The sequence below is a fragment of the Zingiber officinale genome, chromosome 4B, assembly GCF_018446385.1.
Source record: "Zingiber officinale cultivar Zhangliang chromosome 4B, Zo_v1.1, whole genome shotgun sequence".
NCBI classification, from domain to species: Eukaryota; Viridiplantae; Streptophyta; class Magnoliopsida; order Zingiberales; family Zingiberaceae; genus Zingiber; species Zingiber officinale.
In genome coordinates, this window is record NC_055993.1 from 128,503,063 (window position 1) to 128,526,006 (window position 22,944).

The 22,944-nt window shown below is 41.8% G+C and overlaps 1 protein-coding gene across 2 annotated transcripts; it reads left to right on the forward strand.

Moving 5' to 3' along the window:
• Window positions 1-288: 288 nt before the first annotated feature.
• LOC121976649 (protein SUPPRESSOR OF K(+) TRANSPORT GROWTH DEFECT 1-like) lies at window positions 289-7,267 on the forward strand. Of its 2 annotated transcripts, XM_042528907.1 has the most exons (8): window positions 289-1,034; window positions 3,145-3,250; window positions 5,470-5,668; window positions 6,265-6,333; window positions 6,441-6,515; window positions 6,602-6,700; window positions 6,784-6,939; window positions 7,015-7,267. In XM_042528907.1, exons 1-8 carry the CDS (start codon window positions 563-565, stop codon window positions 7,138-7,140), a joined length of 1,302 nt encoding a protein of 433 aa, XP_042384841.1. In that variant the 5' UTR covers window positions 289-562; the 3' UTR covers window positions 7,141-7,267. The 2 variants fall into 2 exon arrangements, with proteins under 2 accessions (XP_042384841.1, XP_042384842.1); XM_042528908.1 differs by lacking the exons at window positions 6,265-6,333; window positions 6,441-6,515; window positions 6,602-6,700; window positions 6,784-6,939; window positions 7,015-7,267 and having other exon boundaries at window positions 5,484-5,642.
• The last annotated feature ends 15,677 nt before the right edge of the window (window positions 7,268-22,944 follow it).

The following is a 22,944-nucleotide window of genomic DNA, read 5'->3' on the forward strand; positions in this document are numbered from 1 at the left end:
AAAAATTTCTTTTATTATTTTTATTTTTTACTTAATATTGTTAAAATATTCTATAATTTTACTTTTACTGATAATATTGTATTTTTCACTCTTTAATTTATATTTTTAGGAGCATTATTATTCACCAAATCACAAGTAATAAAAGGTAAATTACTGATATTTATATAAATAAAATGATAATAGCAGAAAAAGCAAAAATGAAACGATTATAGTAATTAAAGGGACATTTATTAAAAAAAAGCAAAAATCTTGATAAAACGTTAAAAACAAACGAACGAAAAACGATTTCTGATCCGATCCGCAGCCAGCCACGACTCGGTCTCTCCTCCGTTTCTTTCCTCGAGAAATCGGATGCGTGTTCCCCAAGTCGTCGTCGAGGGCTCCGGGGATCGATCAGTGATCCTCGATCCCCTCCTTCCTCGGTTTCCTTTCGAATTCCATCTCGAATCGACTGATTTCGCTGGTGATCGGCCAATCGCCTGAGGGATTTTGGAATCCAGCAGCTCTTGGGTTCTTCGAATCCCTTCTCCTCGCGTGTTTTCCGATCTGGTTTGGGATTGCGATGTATAGCAATTTCAAGGAGCAGGCGATCGAGTACGTGAAGCAGGCGGTGCAGGAGGACAATGCCGGGAACTACGTCAAGGCTTTCCCCCTTTACATGAACGCCCTCGAGTACTTCCGCACCCACCTCAAGTACGAGAAGAACCCGAAGATCAAGGAGGCGATCACCCAGAAGTTCACTGAATACCTCCGCCGCGCGGAGGAGATCCGCGCCGTGATCGATGACGGTGGCAGCTCAGGTCCCGCTGCCAACGGGGACGCGGCCGTTGCCACGAGGCCCAAGACGAAGCCCAAGGATGGAGACGGTGGCGGAGAGGATCCCGATCAGGCTAAGCTCCGGGCGGGGCTTACTTCCGCAATCATCACGGAGAAGCCTAACGTTAAGTGGAATGATGTTGCGGGGCTAGAGAGTGCCAAGCAGGCCTTGCAGGAGGCCGTGATCCTACCCGTCAAGTTTCCTCAGTTCTTCACTGGTTTTTCTCTATCAAAAACTTCATTAGACGACCTTTTGTTCATTGAATTCTAACTTGATCATTTCTTTTTTGGTTAGAGTGCCCCAACAATTCGCATTGAAATCCAAATACGTGAATTGGTCTTCAAATAACAATTTTGACATGTTCGGCTTTTTCCCGACTTCGCTAGGTTCTTTTGTTAATGCAGTATCCAAGCTGCACTGTCTAGCTGGCTCGAAGATATTACCTACATCTAATTATTAAAAAAAAAACGAAATTGAATTAGTCCAACACTTTGAAACATGATTGAATTTTCTGAGAAAATCCTCTGAATTAAGAACTACAATGGCTACGAATGTAGGTTTTAATGTCTCTCTTGATCCAGAATGTGAAGAGAGTATAGGAAGGCATAAATATATAATTCTTTATGGGTTTAATTGAGAGAATTAAAGAGTAAAAAAGAGACCAAAATGTTTAGTAGGGGTGGTTGAAGAACTCATTTGGCTTAAGTTTTAGGAGATGATTAAAGAGAAAGGGAGGAAAAGAATGGTACTTTCTTGGAAAATAATGTGTTCTATGTTTGGAAGATTAGTTCATCAAAAAGGCAACTGAAACTTGCGCATCATTGCATTTTCTCTCCTTGATATGTTCTATGATTGAAATTCATTGTGAGGGCTATAATCTGTACAGAACTGAAATTTCCACATCATTGCTTCTTGTCTCCTTGTCCTGATAGGGAGACACCACTATCCAGATATACAGTTGCCGTGAGGTAATGCAAGTTAGTCAGGATCAATGGGGCAATGAATGGTGTGTGTGTATATATATATATATATATATATATATAAAAGCAGAGTTGCAGGATTCCTTCTATTATCTAGGGATTTTGCACTAGAAAATTGAGTGATGCGGAAAGATCCAGATAGTTGGTTCACTTTTATATTTCAAACTCTAAACCTGTAAGGCCATATGCTTGAAACTAGTAATTATGGAAGATGTGAATTATCCATGCAACTTTTGTTAACAACATAATATGAAAAATTGAAGACCTTATTGAACCATTACTTATTAGCGATAATTACTAAATCTATCATGTTCATTCAAGTTTTAAAAAATTATCTAATCTATCTTATATCTAAATTAAGTTAAAATTTATTCTTCATTAATTTTCCATTCATTCCCTGTTAAGTGGATGACATGTCAAAATCCTAGTTCATCAACCAAAGCCTCGACTTAGTTGAGTACTCATTAGATATGGAATGCATTTGGTAAAATGGTGGATATTCGTCACAGGTATAGGATGAGTTTGGGATTGCTTACTTGGATCATTATGATTTTATTGGGCACATCTTATTGAAGCTTGACTTTCACTTTAGACATATTATTTATGAAATGTTGAATTAGTTGTTTTGAGATGTTGAATTTATTACTGGTGTTGAATGCCTAAATTGCTGTGCCATTCAGCTGTGAGACATCAATTTGCATGTCACTGATGTAGTACCTATTGCCATCCATTATTGTGAAATAATTCACCTTTTATATTATTGTTGTTAAATTTTGGTATATGTAGAGATATATTATTTAAGTGGCAATATGGCTTAAATTGTTGAATTGGTATTTTCACATGTCATCCACTTAACAGGAAATGGAAGGAAAGTTAATGGAGGATAGATTTATTACTACCATAAATAGTATACGATATATTTGATAATTTTTAAGTGCATGATAGGCTTGTTAAAACTCACAAGCTTATAATCCTTAAACCTAGAATTTTGGGTGTTTTTCTTTATGTGAAGTTTAAATACTTGATATGTTCAATCAGTGAATTCAGGACGAGGGCCCGCCATTCTAAAATACATAGCTCCTATAGAAGAATTATCTGGTATTATTTCATGACCAATATAGCAAACTCAACAAAGGATCCCTTGGATATGTAAGAATGATTTACTTTCCAGTGTACTTGGCTATTTTGGTTCCTTCTTGTTGTTGGGTTATTTCAAGTTATTAGAATTTTTTTACATACACAAATATGAACTTCTCTTTTTCATATGTGCTGGGTTAGTAGAAGCCATTCTTTATCATTTTAAACTATAGATCTGTCCAAAAGTAAATTATCTTTTGTGAACTGTAGGCAAGCGAAGGCCATGGAGGGCATTTCTTTTATATGGTCCACCTGGAACTGGAAAGTCATATTTGGCAAAGGCCATTGCTACAGAGGCAGAATCAACCTTCTTTAGGTTAATTTTCAATCCACAAATCTGTTGATCAAACTTATAATTATATTTTTTACTCTTAATCATATCAAGCCTTATCATACATTTCCTGATCGTTCTTTAGAGGTAGTTTTTTTTGGGTGTGTGTGTGTGTGTGTATGTATGTTGTCTCTCATTGCAAATCTATTCTATGGTATGAACTTTTTGTATTAAACAAATTTTAGTTTATTACCAATCTTCTAGAATTTGTTTTTCAACTTCTAAAATTTGTTTATTTGGACTTATGTTTACTATTTGGTTTTTCATCATCTGGGTGAAGTGAATGTTGCTTAATAGTATGGTTGCTGGCAGTGTTTTGCCAATTCAGGCGATCACTGTTTGGAGATATTATGTGTTTTTGGTTCTTGTTGGCTATATTATGATTCTGTATTCTAAATACCACTGTCAGCTCATTTTGATGCCAACCCAAGTATCAAAATTTCTCCTCATCCAAAGGCTCGTCATCCTCATCAAGTGCATTTCACTCATGCTAACTACAAAAAAAACCTTGCTAGAATCTATTTGTTATTAACCTCGTCCCATGTTTTAGTGATTTGGACTTTGGAGTGTCCCATGAATCTATTTTTCACACCAAGTATTGAAACTTGTTCTGTAGTCCATTAATGTTAAAGTTAAGATTTCTATCTGCCTCATCAATTTGTTATCTTTCCTCCTTGATTTAAGTTGGTTGATTCCATGAACTGGTTGAGAGTACCACTATGTCCTCAATATGGATAGTAACTAAATAGGAAAAATTGAGCTTAGGCTTTTCTAATTGATAATGAAGTCTTTCGGGCCTCCAAGATTGGATTATCCATGGGTATATTGATTGGCTTTTTTCACTTTCTGCACAACCAGCAACATATAGCCTTGAAAGTTTCATGGGAATATCCTCCTGCAGATGGTTTTTAATATGTTTGATGCTCCTTATACCATTCTTTGATCTCTTTGGCTATTGCTTTTGGATGTCGATTAATTTATTTAATAATTGTTGTAGAATATTCCAAGATGACCATATTATTTGTGTTATATGAAGATGTTTTAATCAACAGTTTGTTAGAACCTCATGGGGCAAAACTGGCTGAAGTTCTTTTTGCTTCTTCTTCTGCAACCTTCGTGTTAATTTTTGGTGGTGCATTGTTCATAGCCTAAGTGTCTAGGAATTAATGTTTGTATTTTCAAGAAAGAAGCAAAATGACTGTTAGCTACACTGGAAACAAGTGATTAGTGAGTCGAAGTAATCCTTGGAAAGTAATCCTGTTTTACCAATCAAGATATATTTGAAGATAACATTGATTTTAAACAAAAAAACCCCACACTTTGTGCACTGAATAGTGAAAAGATTACTAAAATATTGATTGACAATTTGCACATAAAAACTGAAATTATCAATACTAAAGAACAAATATACTGAGTTATTGGTGCGATGAAAAAAAATTACATCAAATGATGTTTATATTACTTCTAAAGTCAGTCAGCGTAGGTTAACATTTTTTTCATCAACTTAAATTATTAGTTATAAAAATTTAAATCAATAAGAAAATACTCTCCATGCTAAAAGCAAAGTAATGTTAACAAAGTGTGGGCATAATTTTTTTCTCCACAATTTCAATTGTATTTCCAACCAAATATTTGGAAAGCTATTTTTACCAAAATAAAATGTTTTTCCTCAAGTTCACTATGCTTTACGTGACATGCAGAAATGATTTATAGCATTATATTAAGAATGAATACAAACATGATAGATAAATCGCAGATAGATACAAAAATGGCTGGTGGTGAATTATTTTAAAATTATTGGGATAGGAAGAATTGTGTAGTGAATAAATATGGAAGGCTAATGGTCGGTTAGCAATCATGAAAAATAAAAAATTGTATAAAATATGTGAGATTGAGGTCACATTAAAGATTAAGGATTACAAAATATATGCCGTCAAGTAATATTAATTAAGGCATGACACTTGTGATAACACCACACTTGTTTATCTATACTTTGTTACTAGAATAAGCTTCAAATATGTAGTTGTCAAAAAAATAGCTCAGGAACATAGCTTTTAAGAACATATAGACTTTAGTATTGCAATTATCGCTGTTGGTTTATTTTCCTACTCTCTGTTCCTTTTGGGGTGAATGCTCATAAACTTACTGAGAAAACAAGTACATGAATGATACAAGGAGGTTTGAATTTGATGAAATAATTGCAGTATATCTTCTTCAGACCTAGTATCAAAGTGGATGGGTGAAAGTGAAAAACTAGTTTCCAACCTCTTCCAAATGGCTCGTGAAAATGCACCTTCAATAATCTTTATTGATGAAATTGATTCTCTGTGTGGCCAACGTGGAGAGGGCAATGAAAGTGAAGCATCAAGAAGAATTAAGACAGAACTTCTTGTGCAAATGCAGGTAATTTTTGACAATAGGATGTGTACATTTTTTTTTTTAAATTATTTTTTTTGTGAGCTTTATGTTATACTAACTTATGTATGACCCAAAATAATTAGGTCATTGGGTTATCTTTTCTGGTTCTGTGTGGTTCTTTTGTTTTGATGAAAGGAGGGGGTGTCGTGTGTTTTTTTTTTCTAGGGAGAAGTGATTGTTAAAATGTATGTATAAAGAATCTCCCATCCGTAGCTAGGGTTCAAGCTCTCTTTTTCGACTTGTGAGGTGGGGAAACCACTGCTCTAGTTCTATTGAGCTTAAAGGAAACTGGATTATAATATCCAAATCTTATTTTCATTAGTTAAAAAATCACTCCGAGTTTGTGCCAATCAAAGGGGTACAAACTCGGGGATTAGATTCTCAACTTATAGGATTTTATGTACTGTCCAGTTGAAGTGTTTCAACTGCCTTGTTAGCAAGAGGAACCAGTCCAGAGGTAGTGGCTCACATGCCATTTTCAGCTGTAGTTGCATAAAACTAGTTTTTTTTGGCACTAGAAGACCAATTGATTGTGTAACTTACCTTTGTGACTTCTGCATTGAATGATTTGAACTTTGCAGGGTGTAGGAAACAATGATCAGAAAGTTCTTGTTCTTGCTGCCACAAACACGCCATATGCACTGGATCAGGTTATTGGTGTAGAAAGAATAAAAATATTCGTAGTTTCTTGTTCGTGCTTTCCTTTTGAAAGTTCCTAACCCCTATAACCTTTTATTGACTATAATTGCAAGCGTAGGCAATCCGACGGCGTTTTGATAAGCGAATTTATATTCCTCTTCCCGATCAGAAAGCCAGGCAGCACATGTTTAAGGTATTGATTGGTGGAAGTTCCTTTAATCTCTGATTCAACATCTTGTTATCTATCATAGTAACTAAATATAGACAATCTTATAACAGGTTCACTTGGGAGACACCCCTCATAACTTGAGTGAACGTGATTTCGAGAATTTAGCTCGCCACACAGAAGGATTTTCCGGCTCAGATATTGCTGTTTGTGTAAGTGACCTTCAACATCTAAGGAGGCTATAGTGTGGGGAATGACTAATTTTTTGCTTTATTTTGCGCTTTTAATCAAACAGGTTAAGGACGTGCTGTTCGAACCAGTTCGAAAAGCTCAAGAGGCTATGCATTTCTACAAGACCAGTGAAGGTATGTGGTTGCCATGCGGGCCAAGACAATCCGGTGCTGTTCCAACCACATTGCAGGATCTGGCCGCGAAGGGGCTCGCCGATAAGGTGCCTTTTGAAACTTTGTCGAATTGTCATTCTTTTGAAAAATAATTTTTAAAAAAAAATCAAGTGTTCGAACAGATCCTTCCACCTCCAATCGCAAGCACAGATTTCGATAAGGTGCTGGTGCGGCAGAGACCGACAGTTAGCAAAGCAGACCTAGAAATCCATGAGAAATTCACGGAGGAGTTTGGAGAAGAGGGGTAATTATTTGGTTTTGATCTCTGAGTTGTTCGGCTAATGTCATTGCATATAGTAGTTATTTATACTTGTTGCATTAGCCTGCACATATTACTCGTCTGTGTGACTCCGATATGAAATCTGATTACGTTCATCTCTGCGTTTCTTTATTATTTTTTATTTTTTGACAAAATGTCAAGTGGCTTTTTTGGAATAAAATCATTGAAGGTAGTTCTTTTATTTTATTTTATTTTTATTTTTGAAAAAGGGAAGATTTTTATTTTTTGCCCAAAAACAATCTGATACAAATTTAATTATCTTAAAATGCTTGAACAAATAAGACAGACGACGAGCAAACATGAGCAATCCACAAACTCTTCTTTTTCATAACCAACAAAATTCTGTCATATTTATCTCGTTTCACAATATGAACAAAATCGCATCAGAGAATTTAGAATTTGTACGACGAAATAAATGCAACAATATAGATTTAATGAACATCATTGATATCTACACCATCCGACAAGTATTCATGGAAACAGAAGATCAAAAGATCAGTTTAAGAAATAACTAAGCTACGATATGGTCTTGCTTGTTTTTCATCTGCATTGTCATCAGAAGTTTGATCAGCTGCTTAAGGGTTTTCACCACCTCCTCCTCCTCCTCCTTACCATTAGAGGTTTGATTGACGAAGAGCATACCCTTCCTTGAGTCTCCTTCTAGCCTCTTGGCGGAGGAATGCGCTAAAGATATTCTGACGATCCCTTGTCCTGCTAGCAACACTAAATAAATCATTATGTAAATCAGAAAGATTGGAATTTGAATCATCAATGCCCATTTGTATCACATAGTCCCCCAGTATCACTGATCTAGGCATGGAAGACCTTATCGTGCTGATCAAATTTGCCCGTTACCGCTGGTACTCTATATTTCTCCATTTACTGTCAGTCACTGGATCCACAACTGGGGGCTTTGCGTGAGGGTGAGACAAGTGCACATGTTTCCGGAGCTCCTTGTAGTTTCTTGAAAATGAGCACTCGTCTTGAGTTCAGCTTCTGCTCTTCTTGTTGAGATATTTGCGTGCCGGTTCCACCACCGTCCATCCCTTCACCTGGCCACGGCACAGTTGGCATGCTAGCTCAGTTACTTCAGACTTCCTCCTCGTAGGATCATGGATCTGGTCTTTGACCACCAAAGTAGTCTTTGTGTGTGCCTTCTTCAATTGTTCGAGACAGTTGGAGTAGCGATAACTAGTTGCACACATGTAGGTGCGGCAACCATTCTCTTAAGAAGAGCACAGAAGGAGAACAACATTGTGTGGGTACTTCATGTAAACTTGTCAGCTGACACCCTTCCAATCCTTTTTTTTTTTTTAAATTAAAGGGTGTCTTTTTCATTTTTTCTTCTTTCATCTTTATAGGTTGGCTAAATGAAAGTTGATGTGGTGGTCCACAGAGGGTGCCACGTGGAGTGAAAGAGTCAACATAACAGGTGAGATGGCAATCTTAGTCAAGATCAATATAAAGGAAGTCCCGAACGAGTTACAATTAGCCGAGTCATAGCTCACCAGCATCTCGGGCGCCGAGTCACCGCTCGGAGCTCCTACCGTGTTCCATTTCCACGAGGCACGAGTAGCTAAGTCACCGCTCGGAGCTCCTACAGTGTTCCATTGCCTCGAGTAGCCGAGTCATCACACGACATATGAAGATAGTTGAGCAACTGCTTGACAAAGTTCATTTACACCTTAATGGTTTGCTGCCACCTACATTAAATGCTTAGCACCGCCCACATTAAAAACTCATCATTTGACCTTAAATGTGCGAAAGAGGAACAACCAGAAGAAGCAAGATGATAGTCTTCCTCATTTATCATGGTTTCAGTAATAGCCTCATTAAAAACTCGGAAGAAGATAAAACGAAGATCCCTTGTTATAAATACAACATCAGTAAATGAAGAGAAAATGAAAGGTCTGAGGGAAATCTATAAAAAGATAGTAATAAGAAAAGGAAAGAGGTCTGAATTCAATCTTTTAATTTTCTTCTATTTCTTCTATTCTCTTCTCCACCATTTAAGCATTTCCAAGGGTAATCGCTACAGTGGTAGTCAACTCCCTTGCTAGTGCACCGGTGAGTCAACCTCGAGTGTCTTAGAGTAGGATCAAATTAGCGCCGTCCATAGAAACTCTACACCTGAACTGAGATATTCATGGACGAGACCGGACATTTTACTTTGACGCAAGCGAAGCTGGCAAAAATTGTTGTAGATGCTATGAAAGATGCCTTAGTGCAACACCAAGTAAATCAAGTGCAATAGTAGCAAGTAAATCCAGTACAACAATCACAAGCAACGATGCCGCAGGAGCGAAATGAACCTCCCTCTGCCCGTACCTCCCACTCAAGTGGAACAACCCCACTTATCCTGACTAACATCAAGGCCGAATGGGGGCTTAGGACTACATCGGATTAGGCAGCTTGAGGGCTCATGATCAGCAAAGTCTCTCGCTAGGAATACTCCTCCACGTGACGCCGGCCGACCGCAAGCACTGATGAGAGGCTGATCGGGAAATTCAGTTATTTCTCCTTTCAGCCTTAACATCTTGGAAGATCCTCTGTCGCGTCATTATCGACCACCTACTACCGGGGAATATAATGGGTTCATGGATCCCGAGGACCATATCTATAAGTTCAAAAACATGTCGCTACTGCATCAGTATTCAGATGGGGGTAAAGTGTAAGTATTCTTGACTACACTCTTGGGACTAGATGGTAGCTCTGGTATACATCCAGTTGGACCTGATGATAGCCTTGGTACACATCCAACATGTATATCAACTCGCAGCCACCACTTGATCGATGCATGGTAAGAGATAAGAGTCCTTAGGGAACATGCCATTTGTTCCCAGGTTTGAATACCAAGACCATATTGCCCAACCAACATGGGAACTATACTTCCCGAATGTATCATCCCTCCAGTAATTTGTCTACTTCTACCCGGATGATTTTGTCCTGCTCGACTCCAAAATCCCGCTTCCTTTGTTTGACAAGCCGGGCTTCCGGGCGGACGTGGAGCACATGTTCCATAACCGTTGGTGATATACATGTGATTTCCTTGGGCATCCAGGTGAATGTTGATACAGTCTGACCTGGCTGTTGTTTTGATGTTGACACTGATTTAAGTTTGTATCAGATATTAATTAAACTCAGAATGACTACTGATCGAGGTTGATCAGTTGGGAGGGAAAGTCCTGGTGAGTGAAGCCAGGCAAGGGAAATCCAGATGGGTCAAGGTTGACCAGACATCTGGTGAAAAGTCCAAGCAGGGAGCTTGGCATGGGAAAAGTCCAAGTATGGTGACTTGGCACAGAGTGGTCAGAGAGGGCTCGGTAGCTCGTTCTCTGGACCGGACGAAGTCGGAGAGGGCTCGGTAGCTCGTTCTCAGGATTAGGTCGGAGAGGGCTCGGTAGCTCGTTCTCTGGACCGGACGAAGTCGGATAGGGCTCGGTAGCTCGTTCTCCGGACTAGGTCAGAGAGGGCTCGGGAGCTCGTTCTCTGGACCGAACGAAGTCGGAGAGGGCTCGGTAGCTCATTCTCTGGACTAGGTCAGAGAGGGCTCGGGAGCTCGTTCTCTGGACCGGACGAAGTCGGAGAGGGCTCGGTAGCTCGTTCTCTGGACCTGACTAGGTCAGAGAGGGCTCGGTAGCTCGTTCTCTGGACCTGACGAAGTCGGAGAGGGCTCGGTAGCTCGTTCTCCGGACTAGGTCAGAGAGGGCTCAGGAGCTCATTCTCTGGACCGAATTAGGTCAGAAAGGGACCTAGGTGGACATTCCATGATACATTGGATCGGTCGGCAGACCGATCCAGTGATACATAAGACAGTGGATCGGTCGGCAGACCGATCCAGTTAAACTGTAAAACTGAGTTTCCATAGATCGGTCTGGTGACCGATCAGGAAACACTCAGTAGCATACTGAGTGTAATCTGATCGGTCTGCGGACCGATCAGGAAACACTCAGTAGCATACTGAGTGTAATCTGATCGGTCTGCGGACCGATCAGGAGAGGATATTGCGAAGAGAAGAAAGGGGGGATCGGTCGTGGAGACCGATCCACCAGCAGTCTGATCGGTCTCCACGACCGATCAGACAAGCTGTGGACCGATCAGGATATGCCCTGATCGGTCCATGGATCGGTCTGGTGACCGATCCACACACAATCAGACTTGCTGTTTCTGCGATTCCTCCACTGCATTTCTCCACTGCGTTTGTTTTGCCTGATTCATGTGATATAATCCTCTGTGCTGTTAGCTTTTGAGTTTGCAGGATCACAGGTATCATTCCGAGCTTAATTTCAAATTAAGTCCATAAGAGGAATACGACTAATGGCCTTTCTGCTGTGATTCGCGGCGCATGGTGCATTTAAAGCATCAACGGCTACTGGTGTGATCTGGCTGCGATCCGCTTGACTCCCGGTGATTGGTTCGAGCTCAGAAGGCACCAGTGAAGACTGTGATTTCATTGGTGTGAGTTCAGAGAACCAGGTAAGGAGGAAGAGGGATTGGCTGCAGCGATGATTCTGTGCAGCTTGACCAGGATCCGTGACAGCAGAGAACAGGGGCTTAAGAAGCAGTGAAAAGCGAGAGGAAAGAACAAGAGAAAGCAAGAAAGTGAAAAACGTTCTGTTGATCGTTGTGGTGTGCTAAGTTCTTGAGCTCTCGGGTGATAAACTGCTGTCTGTGTTTCCTCTGATCCTCGCGTGGTTGTAAGTTTCTGTTTTATTCTTCTTTGCCACCGAGCTCTGTAAGTCTTGTGCTTTAACATATATATTTCTTGAGACTTTGTGGAGAGGTTACTCCACCGAGAAGGAGGATCTTTAGCCGAAATTTTTCCGGGGTGCGATCTACCGAAGATCAAGGAGTCGTCCACCTTACGGACACGCCGAGGAGTAGGGGCAAGTTATCCCCGAACCTCGTAAATTCGTGTGTTAGTGTGTTTGTTTCCTCTTTCTCTTAGTTTCCTAATTCCGCTGTGCTAACAAATCTCTGTGTAGAAATTGTGTTTAAGTTTTTAAGAGGCTATTCACCCCCCCTCTAGCCATCTAAGATCCTAACAAGTGGTATCAGAGCAAGGGGCTCTTTGATTCGGATTAACACCCAAAAGAGCAAACAAGGATGGCTATGAAGGAAGGCTTTAGCACAAATCGACCACCCTACTTCGAAGGAGCAGATTTTCAATATTAGAAGGGCCGCATGGAGTATTACCTCAAGACCGACATTGCCATGTGGTTCTCAGTTAAGGAAGGTTTCACACCACCAAAGGATGAAGAAGGTAAGGAACTCGATTCGTCAAGGTGGTCTACCGAACAACTCCGCAAAGCACAAGCCGATGCCAAGGCTATGGTCACCTTGCAATGTGGAATCGCCAAGGACCAACTCGTCAAGGTAGGTCCGTTCTCGAGTGCAAGAGACCTATGGAACAAACTCATCGAGCTCCAAGAGGGAACTCGAGATTCTCGGATTGCCAAGAGGGACCTATTCTTGAATCAACTCCAAAATCTAACCATGAAGGACAATGAAACGGTAAGTGAACTTCATGGGAGATTCAAGGAGATCATCAACGGTCTACACTCTGTGGACGAACGAGTGGAGAATCACGATCTAGTAAGGTACGCTCTTAAATCTTTTCCTAGGAATGCCTTGTGGTCATCTATGGTAGATGCCTACAAGGTATCCAAGGATCTTTCCATTGTTAAACTAGATGAATTTTTCTGTGAGATGGAACTTCATGAGCTTGCTAACAAAGGTCAAAAAGAGAAGGGTATTGCTTTATTTGCAGGACCAAAGAGCAAGGATGGAAGAAGGAAGAAGGAAAAGAAGAAGGAAAAGGAGATTTCCTCATCCACCTCTTCCTCCGAATCCGATGATGAAAGTGGATCATCATCAAGTGAGATGGCAAACTTCGTAAGAAGGATTATGAGAAGAAGCCGAAGATACAAAGGAAAAGGTAAAACTAATGATCAAAATTTTGATAAATCTAATGTTATATGTTATGAGTGTAGCAAGAAAGGACACATTCGGAGCGAGTGTCCGAAATTAAAGAGGAAGGAGGAACGAGCCAAAAAGAAGGAGGAAAGAGCCAAGAAGAAGAAGGCTCTCAAGGCCACTTGGGATGAGTCCTCATCAAGCTCATCGGAGGAAGAAGAGAAGATGGAAAAGAGCACACGACAATTAGCACTCATGGCAAGGGAGGTTTCGGACTCCGGAAGTGAGGGAGATTCGAGCGACGCTTCAACCGCAGCTTCATCATCGTCGGATGATGAAGAGGTAACCTCTTCTCATATAGAAAAGTGTTATAAGACTATCACTCACTTATCTACATTGCTTAAAAAAGTCAAAAACAGAAAATAAATTGTTAAAAGAAGAAGTAAAAACCTTAAGGACCCTTAGGGAAGATGAGGTCGATGACCTACATCTAGAAGTCCTTGAGGATGAGAACAAGGCTTTAAAGGGTGAGGTTGAGAAACTCAAGAAAATGCTTGAGAAATTCTCAACTAGCTCTAAGACTCTAGACATGATTCTAAATGCCCAAAGGGCAGTCTACAACAAGGCCGGGCTAGGGTATCAGCCCAAGGAGTCGAGTTTCATTTCTCTAATGTCTAGAACTCAAAATAGTAGATCACATGTTTCTAGGGCTCATGGAACTAGGAAAGGTATGACCAAGGCATGAGTTCCTAGGTCTTTCGTTGTAGAAGCATTAGGTCCCAAGATTTGGGTACCTAAAACCTCTATCTTCCGTGTCTTGTAGGCATTGGTCGAGGGGGAGCATCTATCAACTTGGTTTATTGATAGTGGATGCTCCAAGCACATGACCGGGGACAAATCACTGTTTACAACCATTCAAAACAAAAGTAGAGGTAATGTGTCTTTTGGTAATAATAGTAGCCTTAAGGTTGTAGGAGTTGGAGACATTCATATATCCGAATGTCTCCATATCAAGAATGTCCTTCTAGTCAAGGGGATGACTTTTAATCTCCTAAGTGTCAGTCAATTGTGTGATACGGGTTACACAATTGAATTTCATTCAAGTCAATGTTTAGTCAAAAACATTGACACACTTGACACGGTACTAGTAGGCACAAGGGTAGATAATATTTATCAAGTATCCTTTAAAAGTGCTACTAATGCTTTTGCTAAGTGTTTCATGTCAAAAGAAGAAGAGTCTTGGCTTTGGCATAGAAGATTGGCTCACGTAAATATGAAGAACATTCGGAAGTTGGCCAACAAAGGATTAGTACGAGGCTTACCAAGCATCAAGTACCAAAAGAACAAACTATGTGATGCATGTCAAATGGGTAAGCAAACAAAAGCATCTCATAAAGGTAAAAGCACTGTGAGTACATCTACTGCCTTAGACTTATTACATATGGACTTGTTTGATTGTAACAATGTTATTTCATTGAATGGTAGTAGATATTGTTTAGTAATTATTGATGATTTTACTAGATATACATGGACTTTCTTTTTGAAAACTAAGGATCAAACCATAGATATTTTTATTTCCTTTTGTAGAAGAACTGAAAATGAAAAATCAACAACAATTAAAACCATTAGAAGTGATCATGGTGATGAATTTCAAAACCATAGGTTTTTAGAATTTTGTCAAGCAAAAGGGTATAGACATGAGTTCTCAACTCCAAGGACCCCACAGCAAAATGGGGTTGTGGAGAGAAAGAACCGAGTCTTGCAAGAGGCTGCACGAAGCATGCTTAATGAGTACTCACTACCGAGTTACTTGTGGGCTGAAGCTGTAAATACAGCGTGCTATGTGCAAAACCGAATATTGATACATAGGTTTTTAGGAAAGACCCCCCATGAACTTTGATTTGGGAGACCCCCTACAATTAAACATCTTAGGGTGTTTGGTTGTAAGGTGTTTATCTTGAACACAAAGGACCATCTTGGGAAGTTCACGGCTAAGGCTGATGAAGGGATACTGGTCGGGTACTCTCTCACCAGCAAAGCCTATCGAGTCTACAACAATAGGACTAAATTGATTGAAGAGTCCTCAGATGTAGCATTTGAAGAAATCCCCAACTCAAATGATCAATCAAGGGATATAGGAGAAATTCAATTTGAACTTAGAAATCTAAGTTTGAATGATCAAAATGAAGAACGAGTCGAAGTTGACTCTGATGTTGATGAGCAAAGGCAACAAAGAACTCAATCTGATCCTTTGCCTGATATTGAGTCCTTGCCTGTGCCTAGTGAGACCATTCATGAGGCACCACCAACACCAAGACAATATAGGATAGCCACTAGTCATCCCCAAGACCAAATTGTGGGAGACATCCAACAAGGGGTTATGACTAGGTCATTCTTTAGAAATGAGTCCAATGAGGTTGCCTTAATCTCAGAAATTGAACCAAGACTAGTTGATGAAGCATTGCACGATCCTGATTGGATCATAGCTATGCAAGACGAATTAGGTCAATTTGAAAGGAGCCAAGTATGGGATTTAGTTCCTAGACCTAGGAAGACCACCATTATTGGAACCAAATGGGTCTTCAAAAATAAATTAAATCAAAAGGGTGAAGTTGTAAGAAACAAGGCAAGACTTGTAGCCAAGGGCTATAGCCAAGTCGAAGGTCTTGATTATGATGAGACATATGCTCCCGTGGCCCGATTAGAGTCCATTCGCCTGATGCTAGATTTTGCTGCACATAGAGGTTTCAAGCTCTATCAAATGGACGTTAAATCGGCTTTCTTAAACGGTCTCATCAAAGAAGAGGTCTATGTTGAGCAACCACCGGGGTTTGTGAGTACCGAAGCTCCAAACCACGTATACAAGCTCAAGAAAGCTCTTTACGGACTTAAACAAGCACCTCGAGCTTGGTATGAAAGGCTGTCAACTTATTTACTAGAGAAGGGATTTGTAAGAGGTCAAATAGACCCAACACTATTTCTGCGTAGAGATGGTGAAAACATTTTTGTAGCCCAAGTGTATGTCGATGACATAATTTGTGGCTCAAATAACAAGGGCTATTTGAATGAATTCATTTCTCACATGGAAAGTGAGTTTGAGATGAGTCTAGTAGGAGAATTGACATTCTTCCTTGGACTTGAAATCAAACAAACTCGAGATGGAATTTATGTCCATCAGACGAAATACACTCAAGAGATGCTCAAGAAATTCAACATGAGTGATGTTAGGACCAAAAGTAGCTAGAGGGGGGGGGGGGTGAATAGCTCGTCGCGCTCGCTCTGTGCTTGGCGTTGCTTGGCGTTGCTTGTCGTTGCTTGTTTCTTCTTGGATGTGCAGCGGAAAATATAGAAACAAATACAAAACGCTAACGCTAGGATTTTACTTGGTATCCACCTCCAAAGGAGGTGACTAATCCAAGGATCCACACCACGCACACACCCTCCACTATGAAAAACCTCCTTTGTGGTAACTACCAAGGGCGGAGAAGCCCTACAAGACTCAATACAAGAAGAGAGGGAGAGGATACACGAAATATAAGCTTACAAGCTTTACAATGAGTACAAACCCTAACCCTAGCTTCTCTTCTTGGCTTTGATCCGCCTCTTGACTTGGAGAGCTTCCAAGATCCTTCAAGAACTGGCGATCACGAGCTTGGAGAGTGTTGTGGAGGAGCTGGCGAAATGCTGAAGTGAATCGGAGAAGAGATGCCGCAGCCATCGCACGCCTGCAGCTATAAACGACGCCAACGGTCGGATCCCGATCGATTCAAATGTTCTGAATCGATCGGGGAGGCTTTGGATCGATCCATGGATCGATCCAGAGCGCCTCTGTGCTCTGGAAATAGCATCTGGATCGATCGGTGGATCGATCCAGCGCTTATCGCGCGAACCAGCATCGTCCCGATCGATCGGCTGATCGATCGGGACCTCTGGATCGATCCACGGATCGATCCAGAAGCCTTCTGTTCGCTGGGAAGAGTCTGGATCGATCCACTGATCGATCCAGAGGCTGGATCGATCCACGGATCGATCCAGCACTTGGTTTTTGCCCAAAACCAAGTCCCAAACCTCCCTAACCAACATCCGGTCAACCTTGACCTGTTGGTACATCATGCCTAGCATCTGGTCACTCCCTTGACCTGCCAGGACTCCCTACCAAGTGTCCGGTCAATCCCTTTGACCCACTTGGACTTTTACTCGTCGTGCCAAGTATCCGGTCACTTCCTTGACCTACTTGGACTTTCTCTCATCGTGCCAAGTATCCGGTCACTCCCTTGACCTACTTGGACTTCCACCAGATGTCTGGTCAACCTTGACCCATCTGGATTTCCTTCCTTGCCAAGTATCCAGTCAATCCTTTGACCTACTTGGACTTCCCAACACCAGATGTCCGATCATCCTTGATCCATCTGGATTTTCCTTTGCCTGGCTTCACTCACCAGGACTTTCACCTAGCTTCACTCACTAGGATTTTCACCTGGCTTCACTCACCAGGATTTTCTTCTGCCTAGCTTCACTCACTAGGACTTTCACCTGGCTTCACTCACCAGGATTTCCATCTGCCTAGCTTCACTCACTAGGACTTTCACCTGGCTTCACTCACCAGGATTTTCTTCTGCCTAGCTTCACTCACTAGGACTTTCACCTGGCTTCACTCACCAGGATTTCCATCTGCCTAGCTTCACTCACTAGGACTTTCACCTGGCTTCACTCACCAGGATTTCCTTCTGCCTAGCTTCACTCACTAGGACTTTCACCTGGCTTCACTCACCAGGATTTCCATCTGCCTAGCATTCCAGTTAGGACTTCCCAGTCAAGTATCCGGTCAACCTTGACCTACTTGACTCTTCTTCGATCAATATCTTATTGTCAAACATCTAAACCCAAACCAAGACTCAGCTTGGTTAACCAGGTCAACCTTGACCTGAGGGATGTTGCACCAACAAGTGACTCTAAGGAAGTGTCCACTCCAATGGCAACAAACACTCGTCTTGACAATGATGAGAGTGGGAAACCAGTTGATCTAACGCAATATAGAAGCATGATCGGTAGTCTTCTATATCTCACAGCTAGTCGACCGGACATACTTTTTGCTGTGGGCATGTGCGCTAGATATCAAGTTTGTGCCAAGGAATCTCATTTAATTGCAGTTAAGAGAATTCTAAGATATCTCAAGCGCACAATTCGAGTAGGTCTATGGTACCCTCGTACAGAGTCTTTTGACTTGATAGGATATACCGATTCCGACTATGCTGGGTGCAAATTGGATCGGAAAAGCACTAGTGGGGGTTGCCAATTTTTAGGTTCATCATTAGTTAGTTGGTCAAGTCGGAAGCAACATTGTGTTGCTCTCTCCACGACCGAGGCTGAATACATTGCCATGGGAGAGAGTGTATCACAATTGTTGTGGATGATTCACACTCTAGAAGATTATGGACTTTCGTATAAAGGAGTGCAAGTGTTGTGTGACAACATTAGCACAATAAACCTAACAAAAAATCCAGTCCATCATTCAAGGACCAAACACATTGAAGTGCGTCATCACTTCATTAGAGATCACGTAGCTAGGGGAGACATTGCACTCACATATGTTGAGTCAAAGTCAAACTTAGCCGATATTTTCACCAAACCCCTTCCGGAAAATGAATTTATCCATTTAAGGAGGGAATTGAGAATGTGTTTGGCTCAATAAGTCATTTTGACCACATCATGATCAATAAGGACCATTAAAATGACAAGAGAAATTGAGAAATTAATTTGGGTAATTTGGGAACATCTCACACAAACTATAAGGTTTAACAAAATATTTTTGTTTGCTAGAAATGGGGTGAGATTCTAGGATCAACCAAATTATTCAAAATGTATCATGCATCCCTTGAATAATTAGGTTGAAGAGACATAAATTGAGTACGGGGAAGGTCATTACATAATTCATGTGTATTTGGCTCCTAGATCTTACTCATATATTCCAACTAAGGAATCTTGGTTGGACCTGTGTCTAGAAATCATCTAACCTTGTTGATGTATTGATTGATACCCTTGATTGATACATTCCTGATATTGATTGAAAATAGGACAAGTTGGTGAAGAAATTTTGACATATTTTGACAAACTTGTAACTACTCATAGCAAAGATATATTTTGAACCGATAGCCTGAGTCAGATTTATTACCTTGGTTCACTTTAGATCATAGTTTCAGCAAACAAAACAAACTTCTCTGGTTTTGAAACTTTGAGATTCAACACATTTGTTTTGAAGTGTCTGAAATTTTCGAGCCCTAAATAATTCCAAATCATTGGAGCTAATCATTAGGAAATATTCATTGGTATCACTGAATATAATCTGTGGGCTCTTCAGATCCTAGGTTCTGAACTTGGAAGTGGTTGAACCAAGTTTCAGAGCCTTCGATACGAATTTCAGAGACTGAAATCACTGATTATCAGACACTGATCGGTCCGGGGACCGATCAGGATGATATCTGATCGGTCTCTACGACCGATCAGGAGAGTTTCAACCTCTCCATTCGACATCTGATCGGTCTGCAGACCGATCAGAGGTTCTGGCACGCTTCAACCTCTCTGTTCGACCTCTGATCGGTCCGGGGACCGATCAGGCGATACTGGATCGGTCTGTCGACCGATCCAGAACGAATCCATAACTCTCTGTTCACTAACTGATCGGTCCAAGGACCGATCAGCTCTCTATGGTTCGCAGGAAGGCCCCTGATCGGTCCGAGCACCGATCAGAGGGTTTCCTGATCGGTCCGGGGGACCGATCAGACCCCTTTGTGCATTAAAATCGATCCTGATCGGACAACCGTCCGATCAGATCACACTGTGCACTATCCCCTCATTAAATCCTCCCGACCTCCTCTCTTCCCGATCTTCTTCCTTCTCAAAACCCTAGCCGACCGACTCATAACCTAGCCGACGCCCCTCTCGACGCCCCTCTCTTCCTCCCGTCTTCTCGACCCATCGTCTTCTAAAAGCCGAAGGTCACAATGGCACCGAGGTAATCTCTCGATCTCTACTGTTTATTGTCTTTGGCAGTTCATGTTATCATGTTCTTACTGTCACTGTGGTTTGTGGTTTGTGCTCGGTGGTTTGCCCATGGCCGGTGCTCTTTCCTTGTTCTCATTGCCCCATTTTACCACTTTGTTAACCCTTAGAAAGAAAGTAGTGGGTGAAGGGACCTCTAAATCTAAGTCACCTGAGAAATCCAAGGCACCCTCCCGACCTCAACCTCCCTCTTCTTCAAGATTCCCAAACCGCCAGTTTGAGCAGGCATTTCAACAGCGGACATTCAAGCTGCTTCCATGTCGATCTGTGGATCGAAAGTACATGGATGAATTTTGTCCTTCTGTCTCCGAAACCCTAGCCTATTATAAACTTGACTCGGTAGTCTACCTAGAGAGGGACATCAATCTTGACCTAGTCTCTGAATTCTATAACAATCTTCATCAGAACAGTGATGGTGTCTATACCACCCGAGTCGCTAAAGAACTATCGATTTCTCCATCAGAGAATTCTTTAGGTATCTAGGTTGCCGTATGAGTTCAGGAGATCCTTTTCCTCTTTATCCTGATTTACCAGAGTCACTACCTCCTCCACTTGATATCTCACCTGACGATATTTATGAGTACTTCTTCCGACAGCCTAGACAAGGGCTAGATGAGCTAGATGTTGACTTCCCTACTTTTGCAGCCTTGAGATTATCTCCTCAAGACTACATTCTTTTTAAGATTGTCACAAACTGCCTTCTACCTATCACATCTAAACCATTATCTGAGATCCGACCATATCATTGTCTTATGCTTTATGGTTTACGTCGGCGTCTCGATTTTGATATCATGTCGAGCATCTATTCTTCGATCATTTCATATTCTCAGCCTAGCAGCTCCACTCTTTATATGCCTTATGGGCATATAATTACAGATTGGCTCGAGACCCTTCAGGTTGATGTCTCTAAGGGTAGGATAGTGAAAATGGTCAAACAGGATTGCAGACTTGGGAAACGAGCATTTTCCAAGTCTGGAATCATAGGACAAAATGGGGATGTTCGGTGGAAGGATGGGAGAGCTCTAGGTGAGTTACCACGGGGACCTCCACGACAGGTTGCTCCTGTTGCTGCTGATGATGGAGAGGTCAATCCGGATCTGCACTGGCAGATTGCCGAGCTGGAGAGCCGCTTTGATCGATTGAAGGCCTGCGTATTCGGATAGACCAGCGCTACGATGACCTGCGCGGGCAGATTAACCAGCGCTTCGATGATCTGCGCAGTCGGCAGGTGGTGACACAGCAGTTGCTACTCGGATGGATGGCGCGCTACCCGCCTCCGCAGTCTTACCCAGGCTATCCATTCTCCAGCGTGCCGCCTCAGGATTTCACCCCTCCTGCCGATGATGGTAATGTTCCTCAGTGTGAGGATATTGACTGATACAGTTTGTTTGTTGACTGTCTGTATTTTGGATGCGATTTGTTAGTTTGTATGTCTGACCTGGATGTTTGCACTTCTGATGCTACTCATGTATTTATGCTACTCAGTTTTATATTTGCTTGCTCTTTATTATGCTTCATTTTCTATCGGCTATTAATATGCTGTTCACTTGCATGTCTTGTTTGTCCTTTATTTCTTTATTACTGTCTTATAATACACTTAGAGGGCATTCTAAGTGCTTTAAGAAACAGACAGTAAGGGTTAAGGGGGAGTTCTTTAAGTTATCTTACCTTATTCGCATCTTTTCGGTGTTTGACAAAGGGGGAGAAGATAACTAAGTTTAGATGAATGAAAATTTGATTTTAGAAGACCCTCACATAGTGTTATATCCGTCTTAGGGGGAGGATCTTGATTCCCCTAAAATTATGAAAATTTGAATAATTCTGATCTAAACTTAAATCGTGTTGTCAAACAACAAAAAGGGGGAGATTGTTGATACAGTCTGACCTGGCTGTTGTTTTGATGTTGACACTGATTTAAGTTTGTATCAGATATTAATTAAACTCAGAATGACTACTGATCGAGGTTGATCAGTTGGGAGGGAAAGTCCTGGTGAGTGAAGCCAGGCAAGGGAAATCCAGATGGGTCAAGGTTGACCAGACATCTGGTGAAAAGTCCAAGCAGGGAGCTTGGCACGGGAAAAGTCCAAGTATGGTGACTTGGCACAGAGTGGTCAGAGAGGGCTCGGTAGCTCGTTCTCTGGACCGGACGAAGTCGGAGAGGGCTCGATAGCTCGTTCTCTAGACCGGACGAAGTCGGAGAGGGCTCGGTAGCTCGTTCTCCGGACTAGGTCAGAGAGGGCTCGGGAGCTCGTTCTCTGGACCGGACGAAGTCGGAGAGGGCTCGGTAGCTCGTTCTCCGGACTAGATCAGAGAGGGCTCGGGAGCTCGTTCTCTGGACCGGACGAAGTAGGAGAGGGCTCGGTAGCTCGTTCTCTGGACCTGACTAGGTCAGAGAGGGCTCGGTAGCTCGTTCTCTGGACCTGACGAAGTCGGAGAGGGCTCGGTAGCTCGTTCTCCGGACTAGGTCAGAGAGGGCTCAGGAGCTCATTCTCTGGACCGAATTAGGTCAGAAAGGGACCTAAGTGGACATTCCATGATACATTGGATCGGTCGGCAGACCGATCCAGTGATACATAAGACAGTGGATCGGTCGGCAAACCGATCCAGTTAAATTGTAAAACTGAGTTTCCATGGATCGGTCTGGTGACCGATCAGGAAACACTCAGTAGCATACTGAGTGTAATCTGATCGGTCTGCGGACCGATCAGGAGAGGATATTGCGAAGAGAAGAAAGGGGGGATCGGTCGTGGAGACCGATCCACCAGCAGTCTGATCGGTCTCCACGACCGATCAGACA